A 20555-nucleotide genomic window follows, 5' to 3' on the forward strand; every position below is an offset into this window, starting at 1 on the left:
ATCCATCCATCCATCCACCCACCCACCCATCCATCCATCCATCCATCCATCCATCCATCCATCCATCCATCCATCCATCCATCCATCCATCTCTATAATCTAAGAACCCCATGTCCGAAGTTTTAAAAAATCCAATAAAGAGCAGAAAAAAACTAAAACTGATTCACAACAGAGGCACACTTGCCTTAGGCCCTCCTGGCACCCCAGCCCTAACTCCTAGGGAAACAACCAGGTCTTTCACAGCCTTCCGGAAGGCCAAGAGGGTCAGGGCCTTCCAAATCTCAGTGGTGAGGCTGTTCCATTGGGCACACCACCTCAGTCCCACAAGGTGGCACTGTTTAATAGAGGGGACCTGGTGCAAGCCCACCCAGCTGGATCTGGTAGAATGGCCAGAAGCCCTCAGAGTAGATGGGCCCCAAAGTATCCTGGCCCTGTGCCATGCAGGGCTTTAAAGGTGATGACCAGCACTTTGAATTGCACCTGGAGGCTTACCAGAAGCCCACGCAGCTCATATAGCTGTAGGGTTGCACAGGCAAGCTTTGGAGTGTCCAAAACTACGTACACTGCTGCATTTTGAACAGTTAAAGCAGTGTTTCTCAACCTTGGGAATTTTAAGATGTGGGGACTTCAATTCCAAAGCTGGCTGGGGAATTCTGGGAATTGAAGTCCCCACATCTTAAATTTCCCAAGGTTGAGAAACACTGAATTAAAGCATACAGTATAAATGTTCTTCAGGAGCAGCCTCAAATGTGGTTAGTGTGCTTGTGATTCAGCATGTTGTAAAAATTGTGGGTTGTAAACAATGGTTAAGGCCTAGGTAGGTGATGTAAACTCATCCAGTCTACCTAGTTCAGGAAACCATGGTTAAAGTAAGCTGGCTTAGTGCAATGTGTGAGCCCAGGCAGGGAATCCCAGGGAGATCTGCTTCCAGCCTGAGTCCATGAGGTTCAAAAACCACATCACAGAGACCCCGGCAACTCCACAGCAGCAGTCACGTATACGTCCCTAAAAGGGAATGATTCTGTTGTAATTTTAGCAAAAAACTGAAGACTCGAGAAGTGAAGGTGGTTTTTAAGGATGGGAAGATGGGAAGATCTTGTGCATCTTAAAGGGGCTCCCAGTTTTCTGGAGGATACCTAAAGTCCTTGGAAGGATAATGCTGTGAACCCAAGGGAGACACTGCTGGTCTCTGACCAAGATGGAGAGGAGGGAGTGGGTGGATTTCATCATGTCGCCCGGGGCTTTTCTAGGAGGTGCGCCTTTCTTCCCTCCACACACAGAACCGCTTCCCTCCCGAAACGAGTCTGGAGGGAGCTAACGGTGAGACGGCAGAGCGCGGAGCTCCAGGCTTTAAGGCAGGCGTTGCGCTGCCCACGGCCCACCTTCCTGCAACTATGGAGCCTCCCCACCTGCGGAACTGATGTTGGCAGCAAACAGTGGAATTGCAGGGAGGTGACTTCTGACTGGATTTAGCAGGAACAGAAATGAAGCCGGCGTGCTGAACCTTCTGCGGGCATACTACATCGGTTGAGGTAAACCATCCACAATCCTCAGTTTTCACCCAGAATAAATAATAGAAATAAAAATAAAAAATAAAAACACGCACCAAGCAGATGCGTGCGCTGAAAACTCCTCCATCTCCCCTTGAGTGGTGTCGTCTCTCCGTGTTCCTGCAGTCTGAAGACCAGCCACCCAGGAAAGTGCCCCTTGACTAGAAACCCTGCCGGCCTCTGCTTCGTAACTGCCCGGAGCCACCAGGGCCCGGAAGGAGCGACCCGACCCAGGGGCAGCAAAGGCCTTTGTGCCCAACAGGCTTGTGGGGGGAGCACTGCAGGCCCGCGTGCCTTCCCTGTGGCCTCCCGGGATTTTGCCCAGCTTAAGATGGCGGGCGGGGTGTGCGTGTGTGTCTCGTGGAAGTCAAGGGAGTCAGGCAGCCGCAGAGGAACTGTTGGCGTGGCATTTCCTGCCAGGTGCTTAACTACGCAACCTGTTTAGCCCCGGGTTACACAGCCCCAGGTGGCTGTGTTCACAGGACACATCATGCCTCGATGCGGGTAATGGCACGATGGAGAAACTTGGTTCACATGACCTGCTCGGACAATGGCTGGATTCCTATAACCTGCCAAACAGCAAACCGCCGAAGCCCATTTTAGCCTAGTCTAGTGGGTTGTGTTAGCTAAACCTATGCTCTAATGGTTGAACTTAAACCTGACCTAGCATTGCATTCTCCGTCCCTTTTATTTCCAGTCTGGCGTTCATATTTCTCCCTATATTTTTAGGGAGAGCATGATGGCAAGTTTGCTATTTACGATATTTGCTGCTCTCCAATCAACAGTTGTCCTCCACCCCCCATTTCCTCTGAGCACACTGGGAACGACAGGAAAAATCTCTTTCCCCTCCAGGGGCTGGTGGTTCCTCTCCTCATCCACAGTCCATCTACTTGTCTGAAACTCAGTGCAAACCCTCTGGAAGTTGGCCAGGAAACTCTGTTTGCTCCGTTGGCTGGGGAGGAGAATGGTTGAATGGCAGCCTGAGAGAATGAATTCCTTGGACACAACGTCACCTAAGATCTGCCCCACAGAAAGAAGGAGGGTCAAAATGGTCAGGCCCTTGAATGATGCCATGCCTGGGGCAGCTGGTTGAGGGAAAAAGGATATTTTTGTGGCAGAGAAGGGAGCAGGAAGGAAGAAGAAACAGACAGTGTTACAGTTGTCTGCATTCGCTATGGCTGGGGCTGCCTGTGCTTAACTTGAAGGTGGAGTCTTGGGATTAGACGGAGGCTCTGTTCTGCCACAAGGGCTTTGACCACAAAAGCTGGGATTTGTATCCCTAACTGCTGACAAGAAGATCCAAAGGCAACGAGATGGCAGGGTGGCTAAGATCAATTTCCTTCCTTTCAGAATATTAATCAGGACCAAGCTGTGCTGAGCAATTAAAATGCCGAATGTACTTCTCTCCATCTGCAGTCAGTTCAATTACAGAAGGCACTGTGGAAAAATTCATCTGGGGAATGAACTGATGAGTTAATTGGGGAATGAAACAGTGCTTGGTGTTTAGGAAAGAAATGACATGCAGGAGTTCAGAACAGTTCTGGGGCTGTTGTAGCAGGACAGATTTCCTGCAAGTGCAGAGAGTTGCTGTTCCGGCCAATGCAGTGGACACTAGAGAGCACAGGTTTTGCATTCATGGAGTCCCAACCCAAGCCATGAGACCTCCAGTGAAAGGTGAAGCAAAATCCTGGGTTGGATTTATACAGGAGCTCCATTGCCTGTGAAGACAGCAGTAGTCAGAACATCATAAACCAACAATGAAGTTCAATATCTGCTATGGCATAAGGGGTAAAGGGATGTGTGGTGTGAAAAACCACTTTTGAGCTATAGCACATGCAAGCCTCTTTCAATCAAAAGAACCATCATAAAAGCAGACAGGGAAAAATAGGATATTAATTTTTTGTATATGTAACTTATATTAAGAATTTTGATTATAATATAATCAAATATACAAATATAATCTGTATGATCTAATACAAATTAAACTTAAAGAAAAGAGGATAGAAAGAAGTAAGAAGTGCAAGAAAAAAGAAAAAGAAGAAAGAGAAAAGTAAGAATATAATAAAGAGAAAAGAAATATATAAAGAAGTTACATACATTTATCTCTTCATCCCATATCCCATCTCTTATCTATAAACAAATCCATAGAGCATCATCTTTTCAGTCCCGGTGTCAGCAGAAAGTCCATAAAGGGTTGACAGAAGTAACAACGTATCTTATTTTAACCTTGATCAAATAAACCAATTTTATATTCCTTCCTTTTACTTCTAACAATGTGAATCTTTAGTCCATTCAAATATTGTGGTAGGATTTTATTTCTCTTCATTTCTTCTTTGTCGCATCGCACAGAGTTCTTCAAGACTTTAACAAGCCTCTTTTGTAAATCCAGTAGAAAAAAATTATCCAGGTCACTCTCTTGGTTTGTCATTTGTGTTTCCCTTTTAAATTTTAAAGCCTCAGCCAATTTCTTTTATAGATCCAGTGAAACATTCTTTTCTAAGTCATTCTCTTGGCCTGTTAGTTGTAAATCCAGTTTCAATACCATCTCTATCTTGGCAGATAAAATTTGTTCTGCATCTGTCATTTCTTCAATGACATCTTTTGGACATAGTCTATCCATAGAAGCAGACATCATTACTGACATTGTTGATGTTCTGGCTATTATTTTCTGATTCTATTCTGCAAATGACTACTTCAGTATTTTCATTGTAAGAATGTTTTGCACTGTCTTGCATGCCTGTATATCTTCCCTCTGCATAAAATCTTTAGTCTCCTCTAGTGTACAGTTATTGAAATCATGAAATTGCTTATCTGTTTTGTCTTTAAAAAGCTGTTTGTTCTTTATAATTAATCCCAAAATCTTATTGTAAAAATTTCAATATTCCTATTTTATCTGGACCCTTAGTCTGTTTATAACTTTCTAAGATCAAAATCTTATTTAACTTTTTGCTGTTTATTTCAGATTCTTTAAATTCTTAAGCTTATGATTAAGATTTTCTTTCATTCAGGATCTAAAGCAGACTTACCCGGAGTTTTCAGACTTCTTGTCCCAAAGGTCTCTAATAGCTTAGAAGTAGTTGATGAGCAAAACCGAAAGTGATTAAAAAGTGAGATTTGCAAACTTAGTGCCTTTTAAAAGTCTGCACCATGGTTGTGAGCAAGATGGTTAATCCTGTCATCTCCCAGGACCACAGAAAACTGCTGTCCTGCAGTCTCCTCATGAGGATCAGCTGTCCAGAGCACATGTGTGCAAAATCTTGTCCTCTCCTTATCCGGAGAGGTTCCAAGGGACCAGTCTACTCACCAGTTCTTTGGTCTTTGCTGCAGTCATCAGCTCCACTTTTGCAGAACCACTTTCAGTTTGCCATACCTCCTCCAGAAGTCCTGCAAAAATAGGATATTAAGAGAAGATACAATCAGGTTGGGCAGTGCATCATACACTGTGTGAGTGAACAGATATCATAGTTTTGGGGTAAAATGTTCATGTAAATCTGCACCTGAAAGGTAAAAGTAACAATGGAGGTGAATTTGTGTAGCTCAGGGTTGAACTGTGGAGTCCTTGGGTTCTCTGAGCTTGGTTTTTTTCTTGCAAACGTTTCATTACCTGGCTAGGTAGCATCTTCAGTGCTAAAATGGGATGAGGTTTGCTCTCTATTTATCTGCTGTGGCCTGCTTTGCCAGTGCTGCTGGGGGTGGGGGTTCTGTTTTGCTCATCTGGTAGTTCATTGATTGGCATCTGTTGACTGCTTGATTGTGTGCCTGGTGGTGACCTTGGCTTATCTGGGTGATGATTGCTGGAGATGACTGGTGGTGATTGACTGCTGGTGAGGCGATCTTCTGGTCTTTTGTCTCTTTTGAATAGTATGTAGATGCTGTTAATCTCTATGTGTCTGTTAAAGCCGGGCAATGAAACGTTTGCAAGAAAAGAACCAAGCTCAGAGAACCCCGAGCACTCCACAGGTAAAAGTAAGGCAAAAGCCCAACCAAGTTCCACTTCAGCTGTAGTAGCCTCCCTTTAGACGTTTGCGCAAACCCACAAACCCTTCTCTGGGCCAGCAGTGGAGGAGGACGATGACGACAGCAACAGTCACAACGTGTATCTTGGGCCACATTCGTTTGCGGAAGAGGCTCTTCCTGTCAAACTGCCATCGGGGTAGCAGTGGAGACACTGAAGGGCAAACGTGGGGTCCAGAGCAGCTGCTTTTGTGGAAGGAGAGAGCAGAATCCAGCTCCTAAACTGCTGCTTTATTTTTTAGGAAATGTTCAGTCTCTTTTTTGTATTTTTCATGCTCACAGTTGCTATGGAAGAGAAAGTGTAATGGTAATAAGTATGACTAAACCTTGTGCTGCACAAGTGGTGTTAGCACCCACCCAGGGTCACAGATGGGCAGAGGGGGTATCTGGCAGGCAACCCCTCGGAGGCATCGGCCCAAGGCAGGCCATTTCTTCCTCCTCCCGGAGGGTCAATTCTACCTGCTGGAAGGTGCTTTCATTTTCCCTTTCAAGTCTGCCGGGGCAAATGCACACCTTCCCTCTGGTGTTAAAGAGCCCTGTTTGCAAGCTGGAACGGGGAACACCTGGCAGGCTCCTTTTCCATGGCACCCCCAGTAAAAGATCACTGTGGTCAGCTGCCTCCTGCCAGGCTGAACTCCCGGCACACCACCACTGCCCAGTCTGTTCAGCTGGGGAGGGCTTAGCCTTTGATCCAAGACTTCAGCCCCTGTCTAGAAGAAGAGACAGGGAGGGGCTTTGGGTTTTCCTGCCTAAAGCTCAGAATCACAAACCTCAAGAAACGTTGTGCCGGTCCTGAACCACAAGCAGTGACCACACAGTCTTGCACACAAGGAAGACTTTAATGAGACACAGCCTTCTAAAACCATCTACAGATATAAAAAAGAAGTCTTCAAGAGCGTGTTGCAGTAGTCAAGCCGTGAGGTGACCAGAGCATGAGTGACTGTCTGAAGGGCCCCCCAATCTAGGAAAGGGTGCAACTGGTACACCAGATGAAGCTGAGCAAAAAGCTTCCTGGCCACAGCTGCCACCTGCTCATTGAGCAGGAGCTGTGAGTCCAGGAAGACTCCCAAACTGTGCACCATCCTTGAACGGGGAAGTGCTACCCCATCCAAGGTCAGACTTGGAATATCCTCAGATCTGGTGGTCCAAACACCCACAGTCTTGGTAGGAGACAGTTCCTCCCCATCCAAACCCACACAGCCTCCAGGCCCTGGGAGAGAACCTTGACAGCCTCGCATGGCCGGCCCGAATTACAAAAGATGTAATTGGGTATCATCAGTGTACTGATGATACTAAACCCCAAACCGGCAGATGACATCACACAGCGGTTTCATGTAGATATTGAAAAGGAGGGGAGAGAGAATAGGATGGCCTCTTGAGGAGGCCTCTTCCAGGGCTGGAGACACCACTTCCTCCGTCAAAAAGGCTGACATTACTGCATGGACCCAACCATGGGTCACCTCCCTGGCCGCTTTTCTCATTGCTGGGCCCTGTAGGCAGCTGAAGAAGACCAGGATTACTGCTTATGTCAGTGCTGCTCTCGTAAAGCTAAAATAGGTGCTTAAAGGGCACCATTTCCTCCTGGTACTAGAATTAAAGCAAATTCCCACTAGCTCCTTCTGGGATCCAGAAGTGATTCTGAAGGTTAAGCAGAGCCATTTTGGTCTAGTGGTGAAGGCACCAGGCTAGAAGCCAGGAGGTTTTGAGTTCTAGTCCTGCCTTGGGCAGGAAAGCTGACTGGGTGACTTTGGGCCAGTCCCTCTCTCTCAGCCCAACTCACCTCACAGGGCTGTTGTTGTGGGGAAAATAGGAGGAGGAAGGAGTATTAGGTATGTTCGCCACCTGAGTTATTTATAAAAATAAAGGCAAGATAAAAAAAAATCTAAACAAAAAAATCCAGCAGGATCAGGTCTCCCATCACCCTTACAGGTGGAACATCGCAGTAGGACAAAACTAGAAAGAATGTTTTTTTGGAGACCACCACCACCAAGAGTCTCGTGGCCCCTGAAAGACTAGAATTGTGTATTGATAAGCTTCATGGCTCACAGTCGAGTCCGTTCTGAAGGCCTCACAATGTCTGGATGTTTATGCAATCTGAAACGCGTGACTCTTCAAGGGGCCACAGGGCTCTTGGCCGCAAGAGAGTAACCCAGCTGACCCAGGCACAAAACAGCCGTGCAGCTCTTGAATGCTGCCTTCTGAGTCATCTGAGCCCCGGGGGATGGGGTGGGGCGGGGTGGACGTGGCTTTTGTGCTGGCCCTCTTCTCTCTCTGGTGGGACGGGCATGACCTTTCCTGCGGGGATGGGGGCATTTTCCTGATCCTCCTCCTGGACTTGGCTCCTTTAATCCAACAACAGGGAATTGTTCTGCAGCTGCAAAAGAAGCGTGTCTTGTCAATAGGTGTCTCAGCTGCTACACCAGCTTTCTATAGAAGGGAGGATATAAATGCAGAAGAAATTTGTAAAGAATCTTTATTTCTAGTTTGAGAATATGGACATGATTTTGACCCAAAGGGTTGGGTGATTCCAGGGTGGGGGACTTTATAAAAGACAGGGTGAACACGGACACTTCCATTGCGTTTCTTTGAATGTACTGAATGAAGAGAATTCATCCTCGGATTGACATTTTCCACGCAACTAAGGATTTTGGGGCACAGATGGCAGTTGCGACTGCCCAGCTGAAGGCCCTCCCCCTTTATGTGCATTGGCATCCACGATGCTTATAAAAAGGATGGTTGCATAGATTCTCCTCCACCCCCTCCCCTTTTGGAAAGTCAAGAAACTCCTTCATGTTATCCTTTCAGAATAACCCTGGGAAGAGGGCTGGGCTAAGAGAGAGCCTCGGCCCAGCATCGCCCAGCAGGCACTTGAAGGTACCTCTCCCCGTGTCCGGGTCTAACACCTCATCCGCAACATCGTACTGGCCTCACGTGTACTTTTGTGGACTAGGATTCACATAGCAAACTAATAAGGCTACTGCTAGGAGCTTTTGTTGTGTACACATCGGGACAAGATGTCTGTACCATTGGCCCTTTTTCTCCTATTCCGCTAGATCAGTTCTTTATCACGCTGCTTGTATTCGGGCAGCTGCTTCTGCTCAGGCGTGGGCATGGCCTGATCTGCTTCACATCTCCAAACTGGTGGCCGCTGGAACAGGTGGCTTGGATCCCTTGGGCCCGAGAGAGCGCTCCTCCTGCTTGGGGCAGGCCTTGGGTGGAATTGCACGCTAAATTAAAGAAATGCCAGCATTCCTGCAGTGGTTCCGGACAGAGCTTTCATTCAGATTCTTGCCTTCCTGGGCCATTAAAGCGTTTCGCCCCCACCCTGGCCCGATTAACGTTACTTAGCAAATTCAGCAAGGACCAAAGACGTTTGGGGCGCTCAGAGATGGGAAGGCTTGCAGGCAAAGCCTACCGGGACTCCTCTGTGCAGGGGAAAAAGTGGCAGGAGGAGGATCTGTGGAGAGACACCCTTCCCGTCTCCGCCCGTACAGCGAAAGGGCTTCTTCTAAAGGAAGAAGTCCCGAGCGATGCCTCTGGGGTGTGCTGAGGAAGTACGTCTGAGATGCTTCCTGAGTCACCATTTCCCTGGCTGGCGCTGGGGGGCTCCTTCCATGGCTGGCAAGGTGGCGGGGGGGGGGGGCTGGCGCTTGAGAGAATTGTTCAGACAAAAAGGAGCTGCTTTGCAACGGGCCGGAGGGCGGCGGCGGACAACTCAGCCTTCCCCAAAGTGGAGCCTCCCGGCAACCATCCAAGCAGTGGTTCTTCTGGGCGGGGAGGATGGGGCAGGTAGTCCAGCACGCCTGGCAGCACCAAGCTGAAGAAGAAAACAGACCGTTGTTTTTCCCCAGACTGTTTTTTGGGATTAGATATTTGGGTCTTAATTATTTTTTATTGTTGCATCCTGTAAGCCGGAGCGGTACAGATTGAGGTGGCTGTAAATCTAATTAATTAATGAAAGAGGGCTCCTGGGGAACAGAGGGGGATGCTGTATCCCCACTTTACTCTCCATGGATTACATGTAGGGTGTTTCTCGGAGCTGTGAAAACAGGAAATGTGGCGCTGTCCTCTCTCGAGGGATAAACTCCCCGCTCCCCCGAAGTGCAAAAGCCTGTGCGATGACCAGTGAGAGCGTTTTGGCCCATCTCACCCAGAGGCTCTGGGCAGAAAGGCAGCCCCCCCCCCGATTTTGGGGAAGGGGCTGCCTCCCCCCAGACCTCAGATGTGCTCTCAGTTGTTTAGCAAACTGATGAGAAACAGCTCTGTGATTTCCCACTATTGTTTGGAGGAAAACACAGAAGCAGAAGCAGGCTAAGCTAGCTCCCCCCCCCACCTCAAAAGCCAACTTCCTGGAAACCCCTCCGACCATTTTGGTGATGTCACCACATCATCTCCCACCGCTGCAGAAGAAGAAAGTCACCGAGGGGTTGGCCATCCCTGCTCCCGGCTTGTTCGGTGAATGCTTTCAAAGCCCCTGGGACATTTTTGTTCCCAGGTGGCGGCAGTGAGACGGCCGCAGACAACGTCGGACAGTTTGCCTCGCTGCAGAGTTGCAGAAGGGGTGTGCTTGGAGCCTGACCTTGTAAAGAAAAACGTTCCTTTCAGCGGAGAACAAAGTGAGCTGAGAAGGGGACGCCGCCTGAGATGACTTTTGCTTGCGTGGGGAGGGGACAGCTCACGTCCTCGGAGTAGTAAACCGCCCAAGAAATAACCCTTTTGGTTAGGTGCAGGAGGAAGCCAGAGGCTCTTCTCAGAGAACGGGGACGGGAACCTTGGCTGGGCATTTCTGCCCGGCCATCAGCCTCAGCCCTCTTGGCCACTTGCACAGCACCAGGCAGACTTCCACGCTGCGGCTCCTTTTCCCCATGTTGTCGACCATGTTCCCTCTAGCTGTGTGTGTGCATGCGTGCGTGCGCATGCATGCACACAAAAAGCAGCCAGCTGGTTGCCTTTGCTTTTCCTTGCCATGGTTTCTTCTGGCAGTGAGGAAGAAAGACACAAAACCTGGACTGGCCACGGTGGAGGGTTGGAGTGGCACCCCACAGGATCTGGCCCTGGGGAGGCCTCGGGACGGGAGGAGGGTGAGGCGGGGGTCCGTCCAGAGGGGGAGCAGCACCACCGCAATTGTCCCATGACGTTTGTGGGAACGGAGCCCTAGTTTTCCATATTCTGTGTAACGTCAGTTTATCTGAAATGGCGCGCTCAAGACATTGAAGGCCAAACTAGACACCGTGTTGTGTGAAGTAAGAGACGTTTTGAAGGGGAGTTCTACTTGTTCCAATGGGGCCTTTCCTGAAATGCAAATAACGAGGTGTTGGAGCTTATCAGGAGAATAAGCAAGGCAAGACAAGACAAGAAAGAGTTAAATCCCCCCCCCTGCTATTTGCATAAGAAGACTTGGTCTTGTCCCCATGGCAGAACTAAAGGGCTGGTATTTTCTGCCGTCACTGCGGGTTTAAAGAACTGGCACCAAAGAAGCCATTCTCCTCCCCCTTCTCATGGCAAGAGAGACGGGGAGAGAAGAGGGCTGGTCTGCAGCTCTGCCCCCCCCCCCCCCCCCCGTGTTAGCTGCCTGTGGGAAAAAGCCATCACTAACTGCTGCCCTCGGAGTGGGTCTGGGGCAGAGGCTTCACAGCCTTTCCAGTTGGCCGAGGGTGGGTCACAAGTGCGGAGGCACTGTGCGCTGGTGAGCTGTGAAGTCCTGGACCTACCGATTGTCTGTAGTTTGGCCAACTTCTGCCCAAAATAGCCCAGAGGATGGAGGAGGAGCGCAGAGTGAAGCTCCTGCCCATCTTCCAGCCCACCTCCCTGTCCACTGCAGTACATTTGGACAGAAATTTACAGAAGACAGGTAGATAGTTTTGCTGTTGCCCTCCTCACTTGAGTTACCAGGGGAAACTGGCAGAACTCTGGTCAGCTTCACCCACCACCCCAATTGCCAAGTGGAAAATGGGCAGCCCGTGGTGGGGCATCAGTGTCTCGTGGAGTTTGCAGAATGAACTTAGCCTAGGCAGAATGGGACGGTCTCGCTGCATTTATGGAGGATGTTCCTCTGTAGGACAGCCAGCAGGGACGGGGGGTGAAAGCAGTTCCCACGTTACCTGGTCGTCGGCTGAAATTCTTGAACTATTCAGCAGTACACCAGCATCGCGTGTGCAGGAACTGGTGTGACAGATCGGCAGCGTCCTCAGGGATAGAAGGAGCCCACGTACAGAGGTGTGCCTTGCGGGGGGAGGCGTGCTCAGGCGTTCCTTCTGGCGGGGGAGCCGGTCCTGCAGCCCAAGGCTAAAAGGCCCCGAGAGCAGCCCCCAAGCCTGGCATGTCCATACCAGCCCGTCCGAGTGCAGGCATTGCCTATGGCAACCAGGCAGCCTGCGCAGCATTGCTTTTGATGGAGCCCAAGAAAAGACGGGTGACCTCAGCCCCCCCAGTGGCTCAGGGGCAGGTCGGGCCCAGCCCTGCGCATTGGTGCCCTTGAGAAATGGCCGGGGGTGTCTTTGCCCCAGGGCAAGCACAGTCCCATACCGCCTGGCCGCGCAAGGAGCTGAAAGAGTTACTTGGAGCCCTGAATATGGTAGCGCTCGCTTCTGCTACTTGCCAGGCCATAAAGCCTCTTTCCCTGACAGTAGCAACAACAGCTGCAAAGCGTTTGAGCGGAGGGAGGGAACAGATGGAGGGGAGACACCATCTTTGGAGGGAAGGAACAAAAAAAATATCTCCCCATAATTGCAGCTGCACTCAGAGCTCAATAGGGGTAGGAACAGAACATATGGTGTGGCTGGACTGGCATATTTCCTGCAGTTGCCTTTCTGAAAGCTGTTCCTTCAGGAAACAGCAGGACTGGTGCCTCCAGAATCAGGGCGCAGAGCTCCAAATCTGAGGGCCCTCCTGTCTGGGCTGAGATGGGGTGGATGTGGCCGCAGCTGGAGAGGGGTGGTAAGAGCCGTAGGCCCAGCCCTCTGTGTGTGATCCCTGCCGCATCTGTCAATAAATCCTTCTGCATTTAGAGGCAACGGGTAAAAACGTGGGACGAAGCTGCAGAGAGCGTTGAAAACCTACTGAAATCTCTGCCTTGGTCGGCGGGGCTGCATTACAGTGGCAAGTGCAGCTGTTGAGACTTGCTCTTTCTTTTCTAAGCAAGGCAGAGAACCGGCTTTTGCATTTCTCGCTTCTGCAGGCCAAAACAAAAAAGAGAGATCGTGCTCAGAGTAATAAAGACATGCTTCTATTTTCTCTCTTTTCCAAACTCTCCTTGTGTTTACGCAGTCTCTGAGTAGCGCTGGTGACAGGCAGACTACAGGAGGCAGCTTGAGGTGATTAGAGAGAGGTGCTCACAGGTTGAAAGAACCGAGTTTTCCCACCACACGTAGCAGCGTAGTCCCAAACCTTCAGTCTGTATTGCAAGAAGACCAGAGGCAATATAAACAACTGAGGGCTGTATTGCAAAGGTTTTCAAGCTTTCTCAGGCTGCAGAACCTGTTAGTTTCTTTAAAAAATCCCTGGAACTCTTGATCAAGAAGCAGAACTCTGGGGGGAGAAAATTGACTTTGTTCCATGGAGCACAGTTTGATGTAGTCCATCAATTAGGTCAGGGTTCCTCAACCTTGGCAACTTTTAAGACGGGTGGACTTCAGCTCCCAGAATTCCCCAGCCAGCAAGGCTGGCTGGGGAATTCTGGGAGCTGAAGTCCACCCGTCTTAAAGTTGCCAAGGTTGAGGAACCCTGAGTTAGGTGACAGCTTCATTCAGAGAACCCAGAAACACACTGCAGCCTTTTCCTCACTCCCACATCCCAGCCAGAGTGGCAGCATCCATGTGCATCTTCCAAGGTGGTTGTTCTAGCAGCGTTCCTTGGGTGGGAGTGTTTGCAGCAGGACTATGAACGCTTGCCCCCCTTCTAAAAAGTAACACATAATTGTGAGCTTCACAGCGCTTCTGAGGCCTCCTTTGGCACATACGGGATCTGGAAAAGGCCTTTGGTGTGAAGGCAGCCCCCAATACCTCTTCCAGCTGTGGGGCTTGGGAATCCTCAGAGGCTGTTCACAGCAGCTTCGTGAAGGAACTCCTGCCTTGGCTGTGCCTCTGTGAGGAGCAGTGGGGCAGCCCCACAAGCCGAGAGCCCGGCAAAGCAGAGAAAATTCATCCAGGAAACTTTTTAACAGTACTGTGAAGTTGTCCAAGGGTTCAGTTGAGCGGTCTGTTAAGGTTGGGTTGGGGAATTACTAAAGGACATGTATGAAAAAACCAGAGGGGATACATCATTTCTGCTTTCCTGAAGAGACTAGTAGATCAACCTCTTCCTGATTTTTTAAAGCTGTCTCAAATGTTCAGGACATATAGGAGTGAAACACTGATGTTGTCTGCAGCCCAGGCATCCATGGCGGTCAAAACAGTCAACATGGTGGCCATGACTGCAATCAAAGCCCTTCACTTTCTTATATGTGATGTGTGTAAAGCCATCTTGACATTTTTTTCTCCTCCCCGCAGATGCCCCTGGCTTAGAGACATAACACTGGGGAAACTAAGCGCCCCCCGCAACCCCTGGAGCCCAGGACAGCAAGTCTGGTGCTTGCCCTCTCTTGCTTCCTGGCGTGTCTCCCTCACACCTTCTAAGCACTCTGCATCAGGGTTCCTCAACCTCAGCAACTTAAGATGGGTGGACTTCAACTCCCAGAATTCCCCAGCCAGTATGCTGGCTGGGGAATTCTGGGAGTTGAAGTCCACCCATCTTAAAGCTGCTGAGGTTGAAGAACCCTGCTCCACATATTTGTTGCACAAGTAAAGTAGCACAGTTCACTATGTACCATTATGACCGAAACTCTCCTGGAGGTTGTTGGGGGGGGGGAGGGAAACCAGAAAACACACAGGTGTAACACAGATTAATAAATCAGCCTTTTCTTGATTATTCCATAAATTGGATCTGTTTCATTTGATGGTTCCAGCAGTCTTACGGATGCCCAGGAGCACCCTCTGCTGGTTAAAGTTTCAATTCTTAAAACTGGTTTTGCAGTGTAAAGATAAGTTTTGACCGAATATTCAGAGAGGAAGATCTATTGAATGCTTCATTTTGACTGAGACACTTCTAATGCTCCTTTTGAAATAAACATTTCTGAACTGTATGTGGCGATTTCTTCTGTAAGCTGATGGCGCACCGTAATACTTCCAGCGTTGTGCTGTGCTGCTAATGGGGCAGTTTGCCAAGAAGACATTATCTCCGTTTGAGCTGAACAAAGGACGTCCCTGTTCAGCCAGCCCACTGTGGCCCCACCTAGTTCAGCATCTTTTCCATCAGTGACCAGCGGGAAACGCCGTAGCTTCTCAAGTTTTTTCTCCACCAACTCGTCTTCAGGAAAATAACCAAGACTGGGGAGAGAGACCCACATGAGGAAGGCAGGAGGGATGTGAGGGGGAGACACGTGTCCATGCTGCTTGTTCCAGAACGATTTCTTTCTTAGTAAGATGCCACTGCGCCTGGTTTTATTCCAAACGCTCACCGACTGGCAGCTTTTCAAGGGCGTTCCCATAATCTCTTGGTTCTGTCCACCTACCGTATCTGTGCTATCATTTTCTTCCGTTTCCCTCAGCTTCACCAAACGTAATGAGTTTTTTTTTAGTCCATCATCAGCTCACGTTGCATGCCCAAAGTCTGTGAGTTTCTAATTGCTGGTCTGTTTAATCCAGGGCTAATTGGTTGGTTCTTTCTGCAGTGCAAGTATTTTTCACAACAATCTACAAACCCATCGTTTGAAGGCATCTTCTTTCCCAGTGTCCAGCTTTTGCAGCTACGTATTTGCACTGGAAAGAATACGTTTGTGTCTGTTCTGATCTCTGTTGTCACCAAAACGTCCTTATCCGTCATGAATTTGTCTACCATTGCCTTGCTTCGTAGGATTCATCTCCTCTTCTCTAGCACCCTGCTCATTTTTATTTATTCTTAAGCCTAAGAAGGCAAAACTATCAATAATCTTCATTTCTTTGTCAGCATCTGTAAATTCACTTAGCACGAAGATTACCTTCCTACACTGACCCCTGTTTTTTTCCTCTTGCATTTTCATTTTTCTCTTAAGAAACCTTCTTAACTAAACCTTCTAACCTTCTTCAGTCTCGGTTACAACGTGTGCTGTCCAGGATCTCCCTGCCGGCTGCCTCCTCTCCAGTTTATGCCATATTTGGTGTCCCTGAGTTAGGATCTGCCAGGGGAGAAAAACGTTCCTCAGAAGCAGGAGAAGGGCGACTTTTCTTAAAAATTAGGCAGCCCGTGCTTGGGAGGGGGGCAGGAGCAGAGCGTGGTTCTTCTTCCCCTTACGTGGCTCCAGTGGTTGAATCTTCTTGATACCAGAAGAACATCAAAGGCTTGTACGTTTGGAGGCAGTAAACCTCAGGCTTACAGATAAGAGGCCATAGACATCCAATTATGAAAAAGGACCAACATAAAATAAATCTGGCATTGATATGTGCCAAAGCACGTTTTCCAGCACAGGTGCCTGCAGGTCAGACTCCCTTTCCGCTTACGTATCTGACACCTTCACAGTGACTGCTTCAGAGCAGCAAGCTTCCTTGAGTGAGAGTATGCCTCTGGTGTCCTAGGAACCCACCTCTCCTTTCTTTGGCTTCTTGATTGTGTCTCAGGCAACCTAACCCTTTTGCCCAGGCTCTCTAGAGTGGAGGGCTTGGATGACAGGTGCCTGAGCCTGAAAGCAGCTCTCCCATTACTGATTTGTGTTCCTTTTAGTGTTGGTACAGGAAGTCCCAAATGGCAAATTCAGTTTCGGGTACCTCCATGTCCAGAATGCTGGGATATTTATGAGGATATTTATCTGTGATGGGTATTTGCTCTTTAAAGGAAGAATTTACCCTCTTAGTTCCATCAAAACTCTCACTCAGTTACTTGTTTTACTCCCTACCAGCCCAGTGAATTCTTAATTCTCTTTCATTGCTGAATTGCTTGTCAGATTTTTATTCTGTGGTATCTCAGCAGCTCAACAAATGACTGGTGGAAAGCAAAGATAATATGGGAACGTCAACATCTGCTTTAAAAAAAGATTCCCAGATGCATCTTATCCAGAAGAACAAAATCTACAGTGGCTGAAGGCAAATAATTATGGCTGGTTGTCCCTTAAGTATGCCCTTAAGTGAGTTGGTAGAAGTTGGTAGATAAATACAAAGCATAGCTCAAATCTTCTTGCTTAATCTGCAAATGTCAGTAAAGAAATTGAAATGAAGTGGAAAGATTGGCAAAGTGAGATGAATGAAGCAAGGGTTGATCAGATGTCTGGTGCTTTGATGGAGGATCAGATGGGCTTCAGTCCAGTTAGGCCTGCAAATCATCAATAATTGGAACTAGAAAATTGGGTGTTGGGTGAGTCATTTCCTGAACTCAACTGGTGGGGCCTCAGGAGTCCCCCATGGACAATGGTAATGGCTGCTTCCTCCATGCAGCTGTCACCATGACAGTTATCAGTCGAGCTTTCATGTTCAGTGGCAGCATATTTCTGGGTTAAGCCTGACTCTGGATTTGGGGTAGGAAACAGGAGATGGTTCTGTGGCAGACAGGATACTAACCTGAAAGGTCCTTTGACTTCATCTTACAAAAGAAAGAATTCATAAGCTTGAACAAGTGTGAATATGTGTGTGAATGCAAAAAAATGTAAAATAATCAAACAACTTCCCCAGCGGTGTTAGCATTTTCAATTTCTTTTCATTGACTTGGAGTTTTCCATACCACTTGCTGGAGAATTTCAGGAAAACAGCCTGCTTTCTAAAAGAGAGATTCTCATTCGCCTCATATTCTAAATCAGAGATTTTAAAATCAAGTTGTTATTTCTTTAACTAACCAGTAAAACTTTTTCTAATCTGGGAAGTTCAGATACTTCCTTGGTTCATGTTGACTTTCTGTTGATAGTGTCAGTTATCTTACTGAAGGTAAGTCTTTGTTGATCTTGGGTTCTTGGTTGCTTTTATTGCAGACTGGTCGAATTGAACCAAACTACCCCAAAGTCTGTGGCCACCAGGGGAATGTGCTCGATATCAAGTGGAACCCTTTCATTGAAAACATCATTGCTTCTTGCTCAGAAGACACTTCAGTAAGTAAGGATCCTTAAATGAACAGCTGTTTGGGGGAGTAAGAATTGAAAACAAGAGGAGCTAACTGCTGAAAGGTCCTTCACTGGGGCCTTTTCATCTTTGGTGGGGAGTTGCCCTACCTCTTCCTTCACGTTTTACAGGACATTCAAGAAGCTGTCCTCAGCCTGATGACTTCCAAGTTTTCCTGGAGCTACTTCTATCTTTTCTTAGCCCACAGAACATCTGAAAACAGCTGATCTGAAACATTTCCACTCTAAAAACATGGCTTTTATGTTCATAACATCCTTACATCAGTATGACAAAAAAAGGACAATGCCAGCTTTAAAAATAGTTGTTGTACAGATTAAAAAAAAGGTTTACTCAGTAGCTGCTTAGGTTCATTGCACCGGGAGAGAGCTAGAAAAAAGCGCAGCCCCCCCCCCCCCGGTTTGGAATATCTGTTGCAGCCCCCTTGATCTACTGTGCCAGTTCCATTCACTAAAGACATTCACTGGGGGGAGGGGTCCAAAAAGTCAAGATGGTGGCCACAACATCACAGCTGACGCTGCACTCTTTTTTTTTAAGAGCGTCATAAAATAGGGACAGCCTCAACTATGCCACTGCAGCTGCCATCCTGACTTCTCGACATCCCCTAGGGATGCCCTACCCTCTGCAAGCTTCTGTGATGCCCCTCATGCTTCGCTATGGGACCTCCCTGGGTTCAAGGGAACGTCAGGGCTGAGATCCTAAGCCACCTCCGAACCTTCACTCGTAGCCGAGCCAGAAGCCAAATGGCAGCCAGCAGCTGTGCAAGACCAGGTTCATTTGCTTCCTTGTTAGGGTTATGGCCCACCTCGCCTTCAGGGCCTGAAGGAGGCTACATTTCCTCTTCCCACTTTATTTCCCCACAAACAGCTGCAAGGTAGGCAGGGCTGAGGGACAGTGAGTGGCCCGGAGTCTCCCGGGTGCTGCTCCGGGTCTTCCTGGCCCACATCCTGTGCCTGAACGCTGACCTTGCTCCGGTTCTGCACCACTGAGGCTGGGCAGCTCTCATGGGGCTCCGAGAGCAGAGCGCAAATTCCTGGTCAAGCCATCCCTAGCCTGGGGCGGAGAGAAGCAGACCTGGCTCCATGGAGCTGACCGTCTCCCCTTTTCCCTGCCAGGCTGTCCCTGCCTTTCCCTTCCTCCTCCCAGGTTTTAAACACTGGTGGCCTTTTTAATGTGATGTAAACATCTGACATTTAATGGCATTAAAAAAAAATGGGTTTGTGCCATGAAAGACAATGTACCAGCCTGTTTACACGTCTTAACCAAATAACTGAGAGGCGAGAGTCGACCCACTTGGAGAAGACCAGGGCTCTGGTACTTCAGTGCCCCCCTTGCCACTCAGTTGCTGCCTCGTGGTGCCCCTCTGCAAGGTGGACCATCCTCCTCTCTCACCATGCAAGCAGCTGATCTTGCTGAGCTCCACGGTGCTGCCCACAGCCCAACCCTGGAAATAATTTTAAACCAGTGATAATTCAGAGCGGGAGAGACCCTGCTTGAAGCGAGAGGCAGCCCCAGCTCATCTGGGCATCGGAGCCTCCAGGACGTTGCTGTCTGGACCCTCGCGAGGAGCCAGAACTACGAAAGGTTGAAGAAGAGGCCGCAATTCGTGACCTCAGTTATTAGCCTGCCAGATTGCACAAGGCGCCACCCTTGTCCCAAGTTTTTGCTGGCAGTGAGAAGACGGCTCTCTGCCCGTGGAGTTTACAGTCTGTAATTTAGGACAGGGGACGGATCAACCTTCCCCCCAAACATCTGTGCGCTACAAGGCAGTGACAGCTCCTAGCGAAGGATGTTGTTGCCATAAAAACGTTACGGCTTTAATTTCTGCCCACCCAGGAATATTCACAAGAGACAAAACATTCAAGATGGTGGCCATGGCTGTGTGACCAAAGCCCTGCCCCTTTTTACATGTGCCACGTGCACGGCAGAAGTAAAAAGGGGCAGGGTGACAATGGCACGGTCGTGGTCGTGGCCACCATCTTGACTTCTTTTAATCTCTCCCATGGATACCCCATGCCCACTCAATAAAGGCCCTGGTGGATGGTCTCCTTTTCAGTCTGACACAGGACTTTGTATAATGATGGGAGAAGCCGTCTCGGGGTCCAGGGGGAACGATTCTCCCCCTTTCGTTTGAAGCTCCTCTTGCCCTGGAAACTCTGAGCCGGCTGCTGGGTTGGACGGGGCCAGCCTTTCACAAAACACTAAACAATGTGTCTTTGACCCGGAATTCATTAAATAAACGAAAATGTGTCGAGTCCCCACACCATGTTAAATCATAAGCCATGATTTACAAACCATAATGCAGGGACTCATGGAGCTCGGTGAACCTGAAGCCAGCCAGCCGTGTGGCGCTTTCATGCTTGCATGAAGTTGGCCGCCTTCCTGCTCTGAGAGCTGCTGCCGCAGCTCTTCTTTCTCCCCTCGACCTCCCCAAGGTCACCTGCATCCCTGCAGCAAAGACAAGGTGGAGCTCAAAGCGATTGGCGCACGCAGGCCAAGCCTGAGGCTAAAGCTTGTTTGCAGCTCTTTGCAGCCGATGAGGGAGAGGAGGAGGAGGAAGGGGCAGAGCTCCCCAGAGAGATGAGTTCTGTGCCACTCTGCTGGGTGGGGGCCCTTCCTGCCTCAGTGTCTCCGTGGACAGCGTCTGCAGATGTGAACCGAAAAGCTGTTGAACTGTTGAGGGTTCAAGGGCCCAATGTAAAGGAATCCAGGGAGATGCCCAGGAGAGGAAGAAAAACCTTCTCCGGGGGCCAAGATTTTCCAAGGGATCCCCAGGTTTTCCAGGGAACCTTGGAAGGCTTATTTTAAAAAGGCAGATGGTTCCAGATGTGCAGGAATGGACAATTTAAAGCTGCCTCCCTGAGCCTTTCAGTCGTTTTAC

General features: G+C 48.9%; 1 protein-coding gene across 3 annotated transcripts in view; it reads left to right on the forward strand.

The window, feature by feature from the left end:
• The window catches only part of CORO2B (coronin 2B), a 90379-nt gene that overhangs the window by 53868 nt on the left and 15956 nt on the right, over positions 1 to 20555 (forward strand). For all 3 annotated transcript variants that reach the window (XM_088139247.1, XM_088139246.1, XM_088139248.1), the window contains exon 4: positions 17530 to 17646. In XM_088139247.1, the coding sequence (XP_087995373.1) occupies positions 17530 to 17646 (117 nt within the window). The remainder of the gene's footprint in view (positions 1 to 17529; positions 17647 to 20555) is intronic.

This window comes from Python bivittatus, unplaced genomic scaffold, assembly GCF_059951505.1.
Source record: "Python bivittatus isolate LINGU-HERP-01145 unplaced genomic scaffold, Pbiv_v1 ctg000210_np1212, whole genome shotgun sequence".
NCBI lineage: Eukaryota > Metazoa > Chordata > Lepidosauria > Squamata > Pythonidae > Python > Python bivittatus.